Here is a 13,194-nt window from a genome sequence, read left to right on the forward strand (position 1 = left end):
GTCCACTTAGGAAAGTGAGGGTCTTGGGAAATCAGGACCTGCCTTGCCCAAGCCAGTGGGCAGATGAGTACATGTCAAGTCAGCTCTGAGTGGGAACGTGCCTTTCTGAGGATAGCTGTAATAGAGCTGTAGTACAGCTCTGGCAGCCCGGGAAGGTCACTGTCCCAGAGGGCCACCTGCCAGGCTGTGCCAAGGATATTCAGAACTCCACTATGTACCAAGAGAGCAAGGGCCCCAGGAGTAGGTCTTCTCAATCTAGGAACCTTCCTGACAAAAGCAGGAGGTCAGGCTGGGTGAGGCCCCAGGGCTAGTTCCAGGACAGCCCTTTTCTTTGCACAGGGAAACTAGTTGCTGCCCTGGAGCTTTAGAGGATTCAGTGGAGGACCCCTCCCTGGATCCCCTTTCAAAAATGGGCAGATTCCATATTCCTGCTGAATCCCTAAGGTTTATTGGAGACCAAGCCTCTCTCTGAATCCAAAACCATGGCCTGCCCAATATCAGGCCCCAAAACGTGCCTAAGGGCCCATCTCTTTAATTCTGGTCTAGGTGAGTCCCCAAACTCAGTCAGAGGAGGGGCAGTGCCCAGACTTTGTCTCCTTAATGAGGCATCCATCACTGTGCAGCAAGTGCTCTTTGGGAGGCAAGAGAGTCCATCTTTAGGGAAGGAGGCCCGCAGGAGCAGGCCTGTGGGAGGGGGAGGTGGTAGCCAAGGCAGAAGCCCCACCTTGCTGTCTGCAAGCATCACTCCCACTGCAGGCGCTGTGTGTGCAGGGCTCGGTGGTAGGCCCAACTGCCTGCAGCCAGAGCACAGCGACAGACGTCCTCCTTTGGAAGCAGCAGAACTTTGTCCTCCTCCAGCCGGCTCAGGAGGCCTGCAGCCCCCAACATCGCACCCCCCCACATTCCATAAGTGTTGGTCGTGAAAACAGCCACAATGAGGATGGTCACTGCAACCACCAGTACCACTGCCTGAGCAGCCACAGAGCGGCCTTCAGCACCAAGGTGGTCACCAGCCACTGCCAGCACCATTCCTCCTCCCAGGAGCAGGTTGGCAGAGGAGCGGTCCCCATTCACCCAGTGGAAATCGAAGGCCAGAAGTGGCAGGCCGATGACAGTGGCCACCCAGACTCCAGCAAGACAGTCTTCATCTGTGCCCAGCCCTGGGGCCAGCAAGGTGGCAGAGGCCAAGGCCTGGAGCAGGAAGCCAGCGGCGGCCCCTCGACTTGCCTGTCAGCACAACGATAGGAGGAGATATGGGGGTGGGGAGCCAGGACTTTCCTCTAAGGAGAGAAGGGCGTGGGGGTCCCATGCAACCCTGGTCCCCAGACTCAGCCTCCCACCACCCTTTCCCTGAGCCGGGAAACTGGATCTGATCCAGGTCCTTGCAATTTTGGAGTGGGATACACCCCTGCCCGCCCCCCAGTGTACTCACCTGCGCAGTGCTCACCGCTGCGTGCAGAGACACCACTCCCAGCGCTAGGTGGGACAGGGTCGTGCTCCACTCACTCCACAGCTTGGGGGCCATGCCGCCTCTGGTGGTAATGAACGTGAAACAGGAGGGGGATCCTCAACTTTGGAGAGGACAAAACTCAGAAGCCGGCGACCAGGAGCCCTAAGGGCGATTCTCCAGGTCTCCCAGTTTCCAAAGCCCCATTTCTAAATATCGGGATAGGCTCATCCAAAACTTTCCGGAGCCCCGGGGCCACTGGGCACAATTGTGGGGAAGAACCTAATTTGGCCAGGAAAAGAAGAGAGAAAGCGGCGCAGGGCCTGACCTGGGTGGGCGTGAGTTCTGGGGCCCTGGAATCCAAGCGGGGGAGGGGGGGAGCCGACCTCGGGGAGAGTTGCGCGCAGGCCCACTCGGCCTGGTTTCTGCGCTCTGGGAGGCGCCGTTTTCAGGACCTGGCTTGGAAGGAGCTACAGCGCAGGCCCTCAGCAGTGGCTGAGCGGCGAGGCCGCACCGCAGTGGCGAGCTGTAGTCTGGCGTCGCCCACCACCCAGCCACCCGCCAGCTGCCGCCGAGCCTCCGGCCTCTTCCCAGCACTGGCCTGGCGCGAACCAACGAGAGGAGCGGAGGCTAGAGCGGTGGGTGGGGGCGGGGCCTGGGCGAAGGGGACGTTCTAGGAGAGCAGGAGGAGGTTGTCAGAGCCGAGACGCGGCTAGGAGGGGGGAGCTCTGTACACCACCGGCTGTGACAGCCGAGCGGTACGGCGGCCCTGTGGGGAGGGGAGGGGCTGTGAAGGGATGGGCCGGAGAGAGGGGATGTCGTGGGCGGGGCCGTGAGGGGAGAGGCTCGGCTGTGAGCGGTGTGGGCGGAGCTGGGACGGGAGTGAGGAGGGGCGGAGACGGGCTGTGAAGACAGCTGGGCGGGACTGGGGCGGGGCTATGAGGAAGGGGTTACTTAGGGAGGGGAGCTTGGACTCCCCCGGGCTGATGGCTCTAAGGGGTGCGAGTTGCGGGGGCCTCCGCCGAGGGTTAGGAAGGATTCCGCGGAGGGGCTGTGTGGGGGACATGGGCGCTCTCAGCCCGGCGTCTCCGTGAAGCAGGAGTGGGAGGCGCGGGGCAGGTGTCCGGGTGCAGCCCCGGGAACCCCAGTTTCTGGCATCCCCTTTCCTCGCGCGCGCGTCCTCCACTCGCGGGAGCAGGGCCGTGGGGGCGGCCGCCTCGAGCATGCGCACCGGCTTTGCAGCGCGCGGGCGCCGAGTCGGGGCGCGGGGACGCGGGGCGGCGCGAAGCGGGGCCCTCTGCCGCCCCGCGCTCCCATGTACGCCTTCTACTCGCTGCTCATCTACATCTTCTACAGCCTCTTCCGTAGGGATGGCGGGGCTGCGGCTGCCGGCGACCCCGGGGACCCCGCCCAGGTGAGCCGAGCGGGCGCCGTGTAGCCCGCGACCCCCTTCCCGCGAACGGGTTTTGCGCGCCCGCGCAGCGAACGTTCCCGGGACGCTGACGCTGGGGAGGAGGGCCATGCTGAGGACCCTGTCTGTTCTGGTATTGGAAGCGGAGACCTCAGCCCCAAGTCCCTTGGCCCAGTTCCTGGAGGGAAGGAGCCCCACAGGCTGCCTACCCACTCCTTCGGGGTCTCGCTGCACCCTCCTAGAGTGCCGGTGGAAAGCCCGGGGGTCGCCGCCGCTCTGACCAGCCCACGGCAGAACTGTGGACAGAGCTGACAGGCCTGGTCGGTAGGTGCTGTCGGTGCATCGGGAGCGCTGCGTCCCTGGGGCCTCGAGAGAACCCCGACTTCGGAGAGAGGGAGGGGTGCCCGTGACCTCTTTGAGAGGGAGGAACACAGCCCGTGCCTTCCGGTGGCCTAGTCTCCAACATGCGAACGGCAAGCCTCCCTTTCCCGCTATCAGGCCTCACAGGCTGTTCCGAGCCTGAGGATGGGCCAGAAGAGGGAGCCGAGGGCCGTTCTGCCGAGGTCTCCCTGGAAGAGGCTCTCGTGCGTCTTGCTGAGTTCCTCTCTGTACAGCTGGGGGCGGAAGAGAGCTGCCGGAACCCTGACCTGACCAAGGTGAGCGGTTCGCGGAGGGTCCTTCTCTGGGGAACGCAGACTCTCTCCACGGCCCTGAGCCTCCCCCATGGCTGTCATCATCTCAGTTTCCTCCGCTCAAATTCTTGTCTCCTTTACAGCAGAGTGATGTCCCCCCACTGTTGACGGTGACCGGTCAGCTCTTGGCCCTCCTGGCATGGATTCGGAGCCCCAGGGGGAGGCAGGCCCTGCCCCAGGGTATTCATCCAGCCTCCGAGGTGCAGCCTCCCACACCTGCTGGTGCGTAAGGAGTAGTGAGTTGAAAAGGGGGTCGAGGGAGTGAAGCCCACCAGAAGCTGAGTGGCCTGCAGTTCGGGGTCCCATGCCCAGCCTTGCTCCCGAGGTGTCCCCTCCCTCAGGTTAGAGACCTCATCAGTACTAACAGGGTCCACCCCACCCCAGGCTCCCCACCTCAAGAAGAAAGCCCGTCCCTTTCACCAAGGGGTGAGGCCCAAGGGCAGCACCCTCCCCAGTCGGAGGAGGACCAGAGGGCTTGGCAGCGGCTGGAGCAGCTCATCCTTGGACAGGTGAGGGGCCCAGGAGGGAGCCGGACTGGGGTGGGAGGGAGTGGAGGGAGATGCTCCACCCTGTGCTCCTTCCTCCTTTGCAGCTAGAGGAGCTGAAGCAGCAGCTAGAAGTGCAGGAAGAGGAGCTGGGCCGCTTGCGCCTGGGCGTGGTAAGGCTGCTGGGGGCGGGGCTCCAGGAGCCGGACCAGAGGGGGCCCCAACTTTCAGGTGAGTTAGAGGGCCTCTTTCTCCTCCAGGGGGCGACAGACTCAGAGAAAAGGGTTCAGCATCTAACCCTGGAGAATGAGGCTCTGAAACAGAGCCTGAGCCTCACTCGGGACCTCCTGCTGCACTGGGCCCCTGGCCCCTCCACCAGGGCCCCCCAGGTATCCTCCTTAGCTGCCACTATTTCTGCAGTCTGGGGCTCCTGAACACTTGGCTTCCTCAGGATCTAACACTGCTGGAACAGAGGCAGGGGGACGTCTCTGACCTATAAGGGATTGTAGACAGGCCCTGGGACGGTCTGTGCAAAGTTTCCCGAACAAGGAGACCAATGCCCATGGGGGAACACCTCGAGCCTGTCCCATGGCTCTCCAAGTGACTGATCCCAGGAGAGCAGAGAGACTTGGGGAAAAGGAGTCCTGTCTGGAGTTGGGAGACATGGAATCATGAGCAGCTCTGCCTGGCCCTCTGTTTGAGTCCCCCATCCATGAAATGGGGCTGCTGGAGTGCCCCTCCCCGAGTTTCCTCCTCACTCCGTAGCTGACGCGGCTCCCTCTCTTCCTGCAGGAGGAGGCAGAGGCATTGGTGGAGCTCCAGAGTCGGCTTCAGGAAGCCCAGGATACCACAGAGGCACTTCAAGTCCAGGTGGGCGCTGAGCCCGGGGGCCGGGAAGTCTTGGTGAACTGGGAGGAGGGTACCTGAGGCAGGGCCTGGTAAGTGCCTATTTCCTCAGTGACAGGGGTGGAATTGGGTGGGACAGCTGGGGGTGCAGGAGGTGCAGCTGCAGGGCCTTCGGGGGGCCCTTCGGCAGCTCCAGCAGGAGACTGAGCAGAACTGCAGAAGGGAGCTGCAGCAGATGCATGGGCAGCTGGCAGGTAAGGGCCGGGTCCAGAGGGCTCATGGGAAGACCAGGTGGTCTGGGCTTTCCCTCACAATGAACTCTCCCTGCCAGGACTTCGGGCACGTATGGCCAGTCTGCGACAGGGCTGTGGGGACCTCCGAGGACTGGTCAGCACGTTTACCCATAGCTGTCAGTGTTCGCTCAGTGAGGCCCGGGGCCAGGTCAGGACCAGCTGCCCCCTCTCCAGAACATGCTCTCTGGGCAGCCTAGTTACTGTTCTTCCATGGGGAGCCCTGGTTCTTTCTTCCTTCCCAGCCCCTGCTCTAATGGAAGCTGTAGGCTCTGGAACCAGACAGCTTGTGATCTCACACACCCTGGGTGTGATCTCATTTCTGTCTGTGCAAATGGGGGGGGGGGTGACTGTAAACCCCTCACAAGATGGCCAACCCCAGAGGAGACAGAGGTCTTCCCATGATCCTCCTGAGTTTCTGAATTTCCATCCTGGGCCCACTGAATGAAGCCCCTAGAGGCCGAAAGCCACCGGAAGTGGTAGATCACCATATTGCCTTCACACCCGCCCCACCCCCAGCCCCTCTGCTGCCTCCACTTCCTCACATCCCTATTCCACCAGGTATCCTGGGCCCTAGGGGCGCTGTCCGCTGGAGGGTCTGGAACTCAGCTCCCTGAGGAGCAGCATGGGCCCCCAACTGGATGCCCAGGGCGGCTGCTGGAGCTCAAGGGTATGGCAGGCTTGGGAAGTGGAGGGGTGGGGTGGCAAGCTGGAGGAACTGGAGCCTCTGCATGCTCTGGGGCCTGGGAGGCAGCCCACTGACCTCATCTCCATCCCAGGAAATATCCGTGTGCTGTGTCGACTGAGGCCAGGGACACCCTCCAGCCTGGTAAGCTTGGAGCCTGGCCCCAGCGGCACTGTCACCACCTGCTATCGAGGGCGCCAGCGTCGCTTCCGCCTGGACTGGGTCTTCTCCCCAGAGGCCAGCCAGGAGGAGGTGATGCTCCACCCTTGCCCCTGTGCTGACCTTCCCTCATACTGCCCCAGAGTCAGAAGAGGCTCCAGGTTCCCCTTCATCTGGCTTCCCCAGTGGCTGGACTCTAGTGAGGGGAAGGGAGGCAGGAATGACAGCCTAGATGGGTAACTTCTTTCCTTCCAGAAATTTCCCTCTGCATTCCCTGACCATTCCACTGCAGTTCCAGTGGAAAGAAGCCTTTTCTGGTTTAACAGGAAAGTCCACATTTTAAAAAGTAACTTTTTTCCCAAGAAACTAAGGAAGATGAACTTGTCTGAGATGATGGTTATGCTCACGCAGAGCTGGCTGCAGAGCACAGCTAGCGTGTTGCTGTGGTGGGGACATTGCTGTGACCCCTTTCCCCGCCTTCCAGCCCTGGCGAGGTGGGCCAGCTCTGAGGGCAAGCTCATCTCCTTGTCTTGTGGCCAAGGAGGCAGTGGGGGCATAAGGGTGAGCAGGTGGTGTTGAGCCTCAGTGCTCTCCCCTGCCTGGTACAGATCCCAGTGCAGACCCCACTCTCCTACCCTCCTCTCCTTTTCTGCCAGGCCCAGCTCCCCACCACCCTGCTTCACACACTCCCTGTCTCTGTCCACGTGCTTTGCCATCAGGACTTCCAAAGCTCAGGAAATGGAGGCTCAGAGCTGGGAGGGGATTAGGGAAGGGGCAGAGCTAACAGATTCCAACCTGTGTTGGCCTCAGGGGGACACCGTGTGACCAGTGTTTGGCAGGTGGTCAGGGGTCCCTCCCCTACTTCCTGGAGCCCCATAGCTGTTTTCCACCCGTTTCTCCCTTGCACACACCTCCCCTGGCCTCGGCCTGCATCCCAAGTTGCAGCAGCCCTGTGTAGATCCCCCTTGCCCACTGCTTTCTGGGCGGCCCTCTAGACAGGGCTCTCCGATTCGATGTGTCTGCATGAAGGAAACAAAGGCGTCTTTCACTGAGCCCCCTCACCTGTGTTTCCCATCTGTGCAAGGGCACCACAGTCCCCCCATCACGGTCACCCCTAGTGCTCTCTTCCATTCCTGGGATCTTTAATGACCTCACTGGCAATTCTGGATTCTGCCCTCATTGCTGGCAGCCAACGCCTGAGGCAGAATTCACAGGCTACTCAGTTGCCAAACCCCTGGGGCTCAAAAGCTGCTATTGGGGTCCAGTTGCCAACAGGATACAAGTCCCAACCCACCTCCCCCTCAGCTGCCTCTCTGGGTTCCGGTGGTCTCGGCTGGCCACCATCCTGCACGCCTGCGGGGCCGAGTGGTATGCCACATGCTGCTAGGCCTCTTGGTACATGCTCCCCTCTGATCCCTACAGTGGGCGCCACTGTAGTCATCACCTCACAGAAGGAAAGTCTTGGCCTGGAAGGAGGATATGTGCTTTGCCTCCAGCCACACCTGGGGTTTGAACCTGACAGCCAAGCCCAGCATTTGGGCTTTTGGCTGCTGCTCCCGGAGCCTCCCTTGTGGCCCCCAGAATTCCAGTGCCCTGTGTCTCCTGTTCATGCTCGTCACATTCCTTCCCTTCTTTGCCTGGCAAGTCCTTGTAAGTGCCACCTTCTGCAGGGAGCCTCTTCTGCCTGTTGGGAGATGCACACTCCCACCACGCTCCCCTAGGGCTGTCCTTCCAGGGGAACCAGGCTCCGTTCCCGCTGGCTCAGGTCCTGGGGCTCAGGACCCCCCACCCCTCCTACCCCTAGGTCTTCAGGGAGCTGGAGCCCGCGGTGCTGTCCTGCCTCCAAGGCTACAGCGTCTGCATTTTCACCTACGGTCAGACAGGGACAGGGAAGACCTACAGCATGGAGGTGGGAAGGGGGGACCCCGGGCAGCTCAGGGGGCCAGGGGCTCAGATGGGAGACTGACGCGGCACCCCGCCCTGTGCCCAGGGCCCACCAGAGGACCCTGGCATAGCTCCTAGGGCACTGCAGTCACTGTTCCAGGAGATGGGGACTGGAGGGCAGCACCGCGTGACTCTCAGCATGGTGGAGATCTACAATGAAGCTGTCAGGTCAGGGCCTGCGTGCCCCCTCCACACCCTCTGCCCTGTCAGTGACCCTAGGAGCCTCAGAAACCAAGCCCTTCTCTTTCTCTGCAGGGACCTCCTAGCCCCAGGGCCTCCTGAGCGCCTGGCGGTGAGGCAGGGCCCAGCAGGCCAGGGGGGCATTCAGGTGGCTGGCCTCACCTACTGGGACGTGCCCGACCTGGAGGTGCTCCACCAGGTAACACCGCCCCGTGTGGCAACGCACTCACCGTCCCTCCTCCCTCGCCTCCCCGCCTCCCCGCGGGCCTTCGGGGCCCAGGCCTGGGCTCCCGCCTGGACACGCAGACCCGGCAGCCAGGCTGGCCCCATCGCCCCGCCCTCCAGATGCTGAGCCTGGGGAGGAGCAACCGGGCCACCGCCGCCACCAGCAAGAACCCGCACAGCTCGCGGTCGCACGCCCTGGTCACGCTGACGCTGCGCACGGCGTCCCCACCGCGCGGTCCAGGCGCCGCAGGTACCGCAGCGCGCGCCCGAGCCGGGCGGGGGGCCTCGCTGCGCCCGAAGCCAGGGCCGCCTCCACGCCGGGCTCGCTCGCCTCTGCAGGCACGCTGCACCTGGTGGACCTGGCCGGATCCGAGCGTGCCTGGAAGGCAGGGGCGGCAGGCCCGTCGAGGGGGGACCGAGAGGGCGCCCAGCGCCTGCGGGAGGCCCGGACTATCAATCGCTCGCTGCTGGCCCTGGGAGGCGTGATGGCCGCGCTGCGGGCCCGCCGGCCGCACGTGCCCTTCCGCGACTCGCAGCTCACGCGCCTGCTGCAGCCCGCGCTCGGGCCTGGCGCCGCCGCGGTGCTGCTGCTGCAGGTGGGCGGCCGCAGGCGCGGGAGGGTGGTCTGCGCACCAGGCGCCGCCCGCGCGGGCCCACCCACCAGCGCCGCTTCCCCCGCAGATCTCCACGCGGCCGGAGGATCTCGGCGAGACCGTGTGCTCGCTCAAGTTCGCCGAGCGAGTTGGCCAAGTGGAGCTGGGGCCAGCCCGGCGCTGCAGGGCGCCGCGCTCCGGGACGCCCTCTTCCCTCAGCACCGACACGCCACTCACTGGGACCCCCTGCACTCCGACGCCGTCCCCCGGCAGCCCTCCGGGGCCCGACCCGGACAGCGGCTCCAGCTCGGCCCTTGGGACCCAAAAGGGCGTGCCCTCGTAGCTTTGCCCCTCGAGTCTGGAGTTGCGCCTCTGCCGGCAGAGGCAGCAAATCTTACACCCTCACAACCTCCTCGACCTCTGGGGGCCCACTGCCCCCCACACTCGCAGAGTTGGCCCCCCTGCCCGGCGAGGAGTACTAAGCCCCTAGCCTAGGGGCGTGATTGGCCCTCCCTCCCCCAGGCCCTCGGTTCCCTCCTTATCACCTTTTGCTGTTATCTCGCCCCACAGCAGGGGACGAGAGAGCCGTGGGAGGTAGACGCGACCAAGTGCTTATCCCTCCAGGACCACCACCCCATCACCAAAAATCAGACTTGGCATTAAAATGTTGTCTACTCCTTTACTGTTATCTTCCCCACTACCACCACCCAAAACAAGTAGGGTCTGGATTTCTTTTCCCAAAAAGGTGCTACCTCATTCCCAGGCAGATGAGGGAGGACAGGACAGGCTGGAGCCACCATTAGGTTCTCCCTCCCCCAGCAGGGGAGGGAGCCAGGAGAGAGGAAGTGACACATGGTGATGGATGGATGGAAGGAAGGAAGGATGGACGGACAGAGAGGGTCAGAGAAAGTGGGATCAGGAAGGGGCTACTGCAAGCAAAGCCCCCACTCTTTCCAGCAGTGCCTCTGGGGGTAGAAGCATGACCGGCCCTGGGGGCCAGGGTGTGCCTAGCCAGGCCGTGGCCCTTTGTGGGGTAGCCAATAAACATCATGGATTCTCAGCATCACTGGTGCCTGGTGTTTCAAGGCTGCTGTGGCCACAGACACCTCTGGGTCCTCTCGGCCTTGGTTCCCCCACAAGTCAGTGGTGGCAGGAAGGAGTAGGAGAGGAAAGCAGCCCCTGCCCCGGAGCCTCACAGGCTGTACCAGGAGAGTAGCCAGCCTGGGCTGGAGGCAGCTGGATCCCGGGAGTGGCTGACCCACACATCGTAGATGCTCTTGTTGGGTGGCACCCCCTGGAAGAGGGCATCTAGATCCCAGAGGAGCCCTGGGGGGCCGTGGGTTTCAGAGGACATCCCCCAGTAGGCTGGGCTAGTAGAAGGTGGGCACTGGGGACAAGATGTGGGTGGTAGCGGAGCCAAGGGCATTACTACATTTGGAGTGTAGATGGGCAAGTAGGAGGTGGGTAGCTGCCCCCAAAGTGAGGCCCTGTGACCGCCACCAGACAGTCCCCCTGGGTCTGGGGAACCCTGCAGTAAGTGGAGGGGCCAGGCTCTGTGCTCAGGGGAGAGGGGTGAGGGCCTGCGGGTTCCTCCCTGGGAATTAGTCTCCCTCTCTGCTCTCCTGGACCCGGGAAGGGGGCAAAGGGGCCACAGAGGCTCCTCAGAGGGCAGAGGTGGAGTGGGCACCACCTTCTCCCCACTGTGCCTGGATCCTGTGGGACCTGGGCTGCTCCGTGGCACTCCTTCCCTGGGGTCCCCTAGCAAAGACTTTATGCTGAAGCCTTCACTGGGCGGCTGCTGCGGACTGGGTGGTGGCTGAGGACTGGGCTGGGGTTGGGGACTGGGTGGCCGGTAGGGCCAGCCGTGCAGCACGTAGGGGCCCAGGTCCTTGGCGAAGGCTCCCCGCACGCCCCTGCTCTGCCAGCGCCGGCACAGGGCCGTGTTCTGCAACCGCAGTGCCTCGGCCGGGATCAGGCTCACGTCGACCGCCCAGAAGTTGCCCTTGGCCTGGGGTTTCGCAGGATCTTTAGGCACCTGGAGGGGGTGGGGAGGCTTGGGTGGGGCCGTCCGACCCCACACACTCAGGATTTCCGCCCCAGCTCCGACCCTCGCCCTACCCCACCTTGCGGAAGCATCGGTTGGAGGAGAGGTTGTGGCGGATGGAATCCTTCCAGCCCTCGTAGTCGTCCCTGAAGAAAGGGAATGCGGCCTGGACCTGACGGATGATCTGAAACCACAGACAGGGGTCGGCGGGTGGGCCAGCGCCCTGAACCAGGAGGCAGGGTGGGGCAGTACCGCCCCTCCCCCACAGCCAGGCGTTGGGGCGTAGCCCCCCCCCCCCAGAACACCTCTGTGCTGGAGGGAGAAAAAGACCAAGGGAAGGGTCCTGCCTGAGCACCTCAACTCTTTCCCCCCCGGTGCCCAGGCTGGGAGTGGCCCCACCGAGTTAGCTGGATAGGACGAAGTGGGGTGGGAGGCCGGAGCCTGAGACTAGGAATGGGTGAGGGACGGGCCTGGCGAAAGGTCCGATCATGGAATATGAGGGAGAATGGGGGTCCCTCTCACCTGGGCCAGCTTCAGCCTGCGGGAGGGTGCGGCCTGGATCACCAAGGCAATCATGGCCAAGTAGGTGTAGGGGGGCTTGTCATGACGCAGGTATCTCTTCTTCCTCCTCTTGGGGGCCTGGGATGATGACTCCGACCCAGGAAGCCCCAGGCGTGGGTTGCTGCAGGGCCCCATGCAGGGGAAGCAAGCAACGTGGGCAAGGGTCAGGCCCCGTGGAAGGCACAAGGCAATGGGGCAGTGTAGTATGAGGCAGGGCTGAGGGCCTGAGGCCCGCGGGCCTGGCGGGCCAGACCCTTTATCATTCGGATGGAAGGGGGAGGGGACGGGAGGCAGAGGGAGGGAGGACTCGGTGGTGGGGGAGGGGAGCATGCAGAGGGCTGCCACAATTAGCAGGTTTCAGTTAATCTGGAAGGGAGGGGCAGGGAAGATTCCAGCGGGGGCTGCAGGCAGCCACCCGGGGCCTCATTCCTCACCCCTGGGCTGCCTTAAGCACCCCCTACAAGCTAGGAGGAAAAGCTTTTGGAAGGGGCCAGTGACCCATTGTTACTTTATCCTGTCTGTCCGGGTGGGCCCTCAGGCTCCCATTTAAAGGCTGAGGGAGTTGATTTACCCGAAACTGACCTGTCAAGAATGGGTGGGGCCTGCCCAGAGTTCAAGGCTGAGCAGCTTCCAGGACCTAGATGGTGGTCTGGGAGGGCTTCCTGGAGGAAACCTCAGGAACAAAATAGGGATGTAGTTGTTTCAAGAACTTTTCCCAGGGGCTGCTGCAGGGCCCCAGCAGATTCCCAAAGTTTTGGAGTCCACTTTCCTTACCTCCATGGTGCCTGTTAACACTGGGAGCTGAACAGCTCTCCTCATTCACTGTGCACCCCTCTGGCCCTGGGTGATCTGGACCTGCCTGGCCCCGGAGGACTTCTTGGAGGCAGGCTTGCCTCCCTCCTCCTCTTTTGGTCCTCTGGGTCCAATGCTCTGAAGGTTGCTACCCAGGAGGATGCCTCTTGTTCTTCTGGGGGCACTTGGGCAGTGCTCCTGGGTGTGTGTGTGTGTGTGTGTGTGTGTGTGTGTGTGTGTGTAGGAACAAGTTTCCTAGCTGGAGGGGTTTACTGGACACCTCTTGGCACCAGACCTTGAGGATACAGCTTCATGGGTCATAGTTCCTACCTAGGGGAGTGTGCAAGGACCACCTAGCTTCATCCTGGACAGGAGTGAGTGTAGATGCATTGCATGAGTACACAGGAAGGGCTTCCAGACATCTACAGGGCCCTGAAGCTTAGTCTAGATAGAAGATGTTCCCCAGGCAGGTGGGAGCTGGCCTGACTAGAGATGGGGCACTCTAGGTAGGAGACTGGAGGCTCAGGCTGGGGAGGTTGGAGGGGTCAGCACTCGCTGCTTGGGCCTGGCTAGAGCCTCTGAGGGTTTTAGCAGGCACAGGACATGGCCTAGAAGTGTGGTCCCAGAAAAATGCCTCTGGCAGGTGCCCTGACACTGACTGGTCCTCTTAGCTCCCAAACCCTATTCTTCTTCTTTTCTTAGTCTTTAAGTTTGCTTCACGCTCAACATGGGGCTTGAACTCCTGACCCTGAAATCAAGAGTCACATGCTCTACTGACTGACTGAGCCAGCCAGGTGCCCCTCCCAGACCCTATTCTGTCCCTTCACTTTCTCTCTGGCC

The 13,194-nt window shown here is 62.6% G+C and overlaps 3 protein-coding genes across 5 annotated transcripts; 1 reads left to right on the forward strand and 2 right to left on the reverse strand.

Moving 5' to 3' along the window:
- Positions 1 to 432: 432 nt before the first annotated feature.
- On the reverse strand, positions 433 to 2,154 carry LOC120246555 (cysteine and histidine-rich protein 1-like). Of its 2 annotated transcripts, none has more exons than XM_039254167.1 (3): positions 1,834 to 2,154; positions 1,433 to 1,532; positions 433 to 1,227 (listed from the first exon to the last, which is right to left on the reverse strand). In XM_039254167.1, the coding sequence occupies exons 2-3, from the start codon at positions 1,523 to 1,525 to the stop codon at positions 742 to 744; spliced, it is 579 nt and encodes a 192-aa protein (XP_039110098.1). In that variant the 5' UTR covers positions 1,526 to 1,532; positions 1,834 to 2,154; the 3' UTR covers positions 433 to 741. The 2 variants fall into 2 exon arrangements, with proteins under 2 accessions (XP_039110098.1, XP_039110097.1); XM_039254166.1 differs by having other exon boundaries at positions 1,776 to 2,154.
- Positions 2,155 to 2,703: 549 nt separating this feature from the next.
- KIFC2 (kinesin family member C2) lies at positions 2,704 to 10,020 on the forward strand. Of its 2 annotated transcripts, none has more exons than XM_039254161.1 (18): positions 2,704 to 2,861; positions 3,101 to 3,182; positions 3,357 to 3,514; positions 3,634 to 3,772; positions 3,935 to 4,059; positions 4,143 to 4,208; positions 4,296 to 4,424; positions 4,828 to 4,905; positions 5,021 to 5,135; positions 5,213 to 5,322; positions 5,733 to 5,841; positions 5,951 to 6,108; positions 7,820 to 7,924; positions 8,006 to 8,127; positions 8,215 to 8,338; positions 8,485 to 8,614; positions 8,704 to 8,960; positions 9,046 to 10,020. In XM_039254161.1, exons 1-18 carry the CDS (start codon positions 2,763 to 2,765, stop codon positions 9,298 to 9,300), a joined length of 2,361 nt encoding a protein of 786 aa, XP_039110092.1. In that variant the 5' UTR covers positions 2,704 to 2,762; the 3' UTR covers positions 9,301 to 10,020. The 2 variants fall into 2 exon arrangements, with proteins under 2 accessions (XP_039110092.1, XP_039110093.1); XM_039254162.1 differs by having other exon boundaries at positions 2,709 to 2,861; positions 5,951 to 6,000.
- On the reverse strand, positions 10,004 to 11,712 carry FOXH1 (forkhead box H1). The gene is made up of 3 exons (XM_039254164.1): positions 11,524 to 11,712; positions 11,081 to 11,185; positions 10,004 to 10,992 (listed from the first exon to the last, which is right to left on the reverse strand). Exons 1-3 carry the CDS (start codon positions 11,695 to 11,697, stop codon positions 10,150 to 10,152), a joined length of 1,122 nt encoding a protein of 373 aa, XP_039110095.1. The 5' UTR covers positions 11,698 to 11,712; the 3' UTR covers positions 10,004 to 10,149.
- Between the last annotated feature and the right edge of the window lie 1,482 nt (positions 11,713 to 13,194).

The sequence above is a fragment of the Hyaena hyaena genome, unplaced genomic scaffold (genome assembly GCF_003009895.1).
Source record: "Hyaena hyaena isolate Hyena2069 unplaced genomic scaffold, ASM300989v1 scaffold_474, whole genome shotgun sequence".
NCBI classification, from domain to species: Eukaryota; Metazoa; Chordata; class Mammalia; order Carnivora; family Hyaenidae; genus Hyaena; species Hyaena hyaena.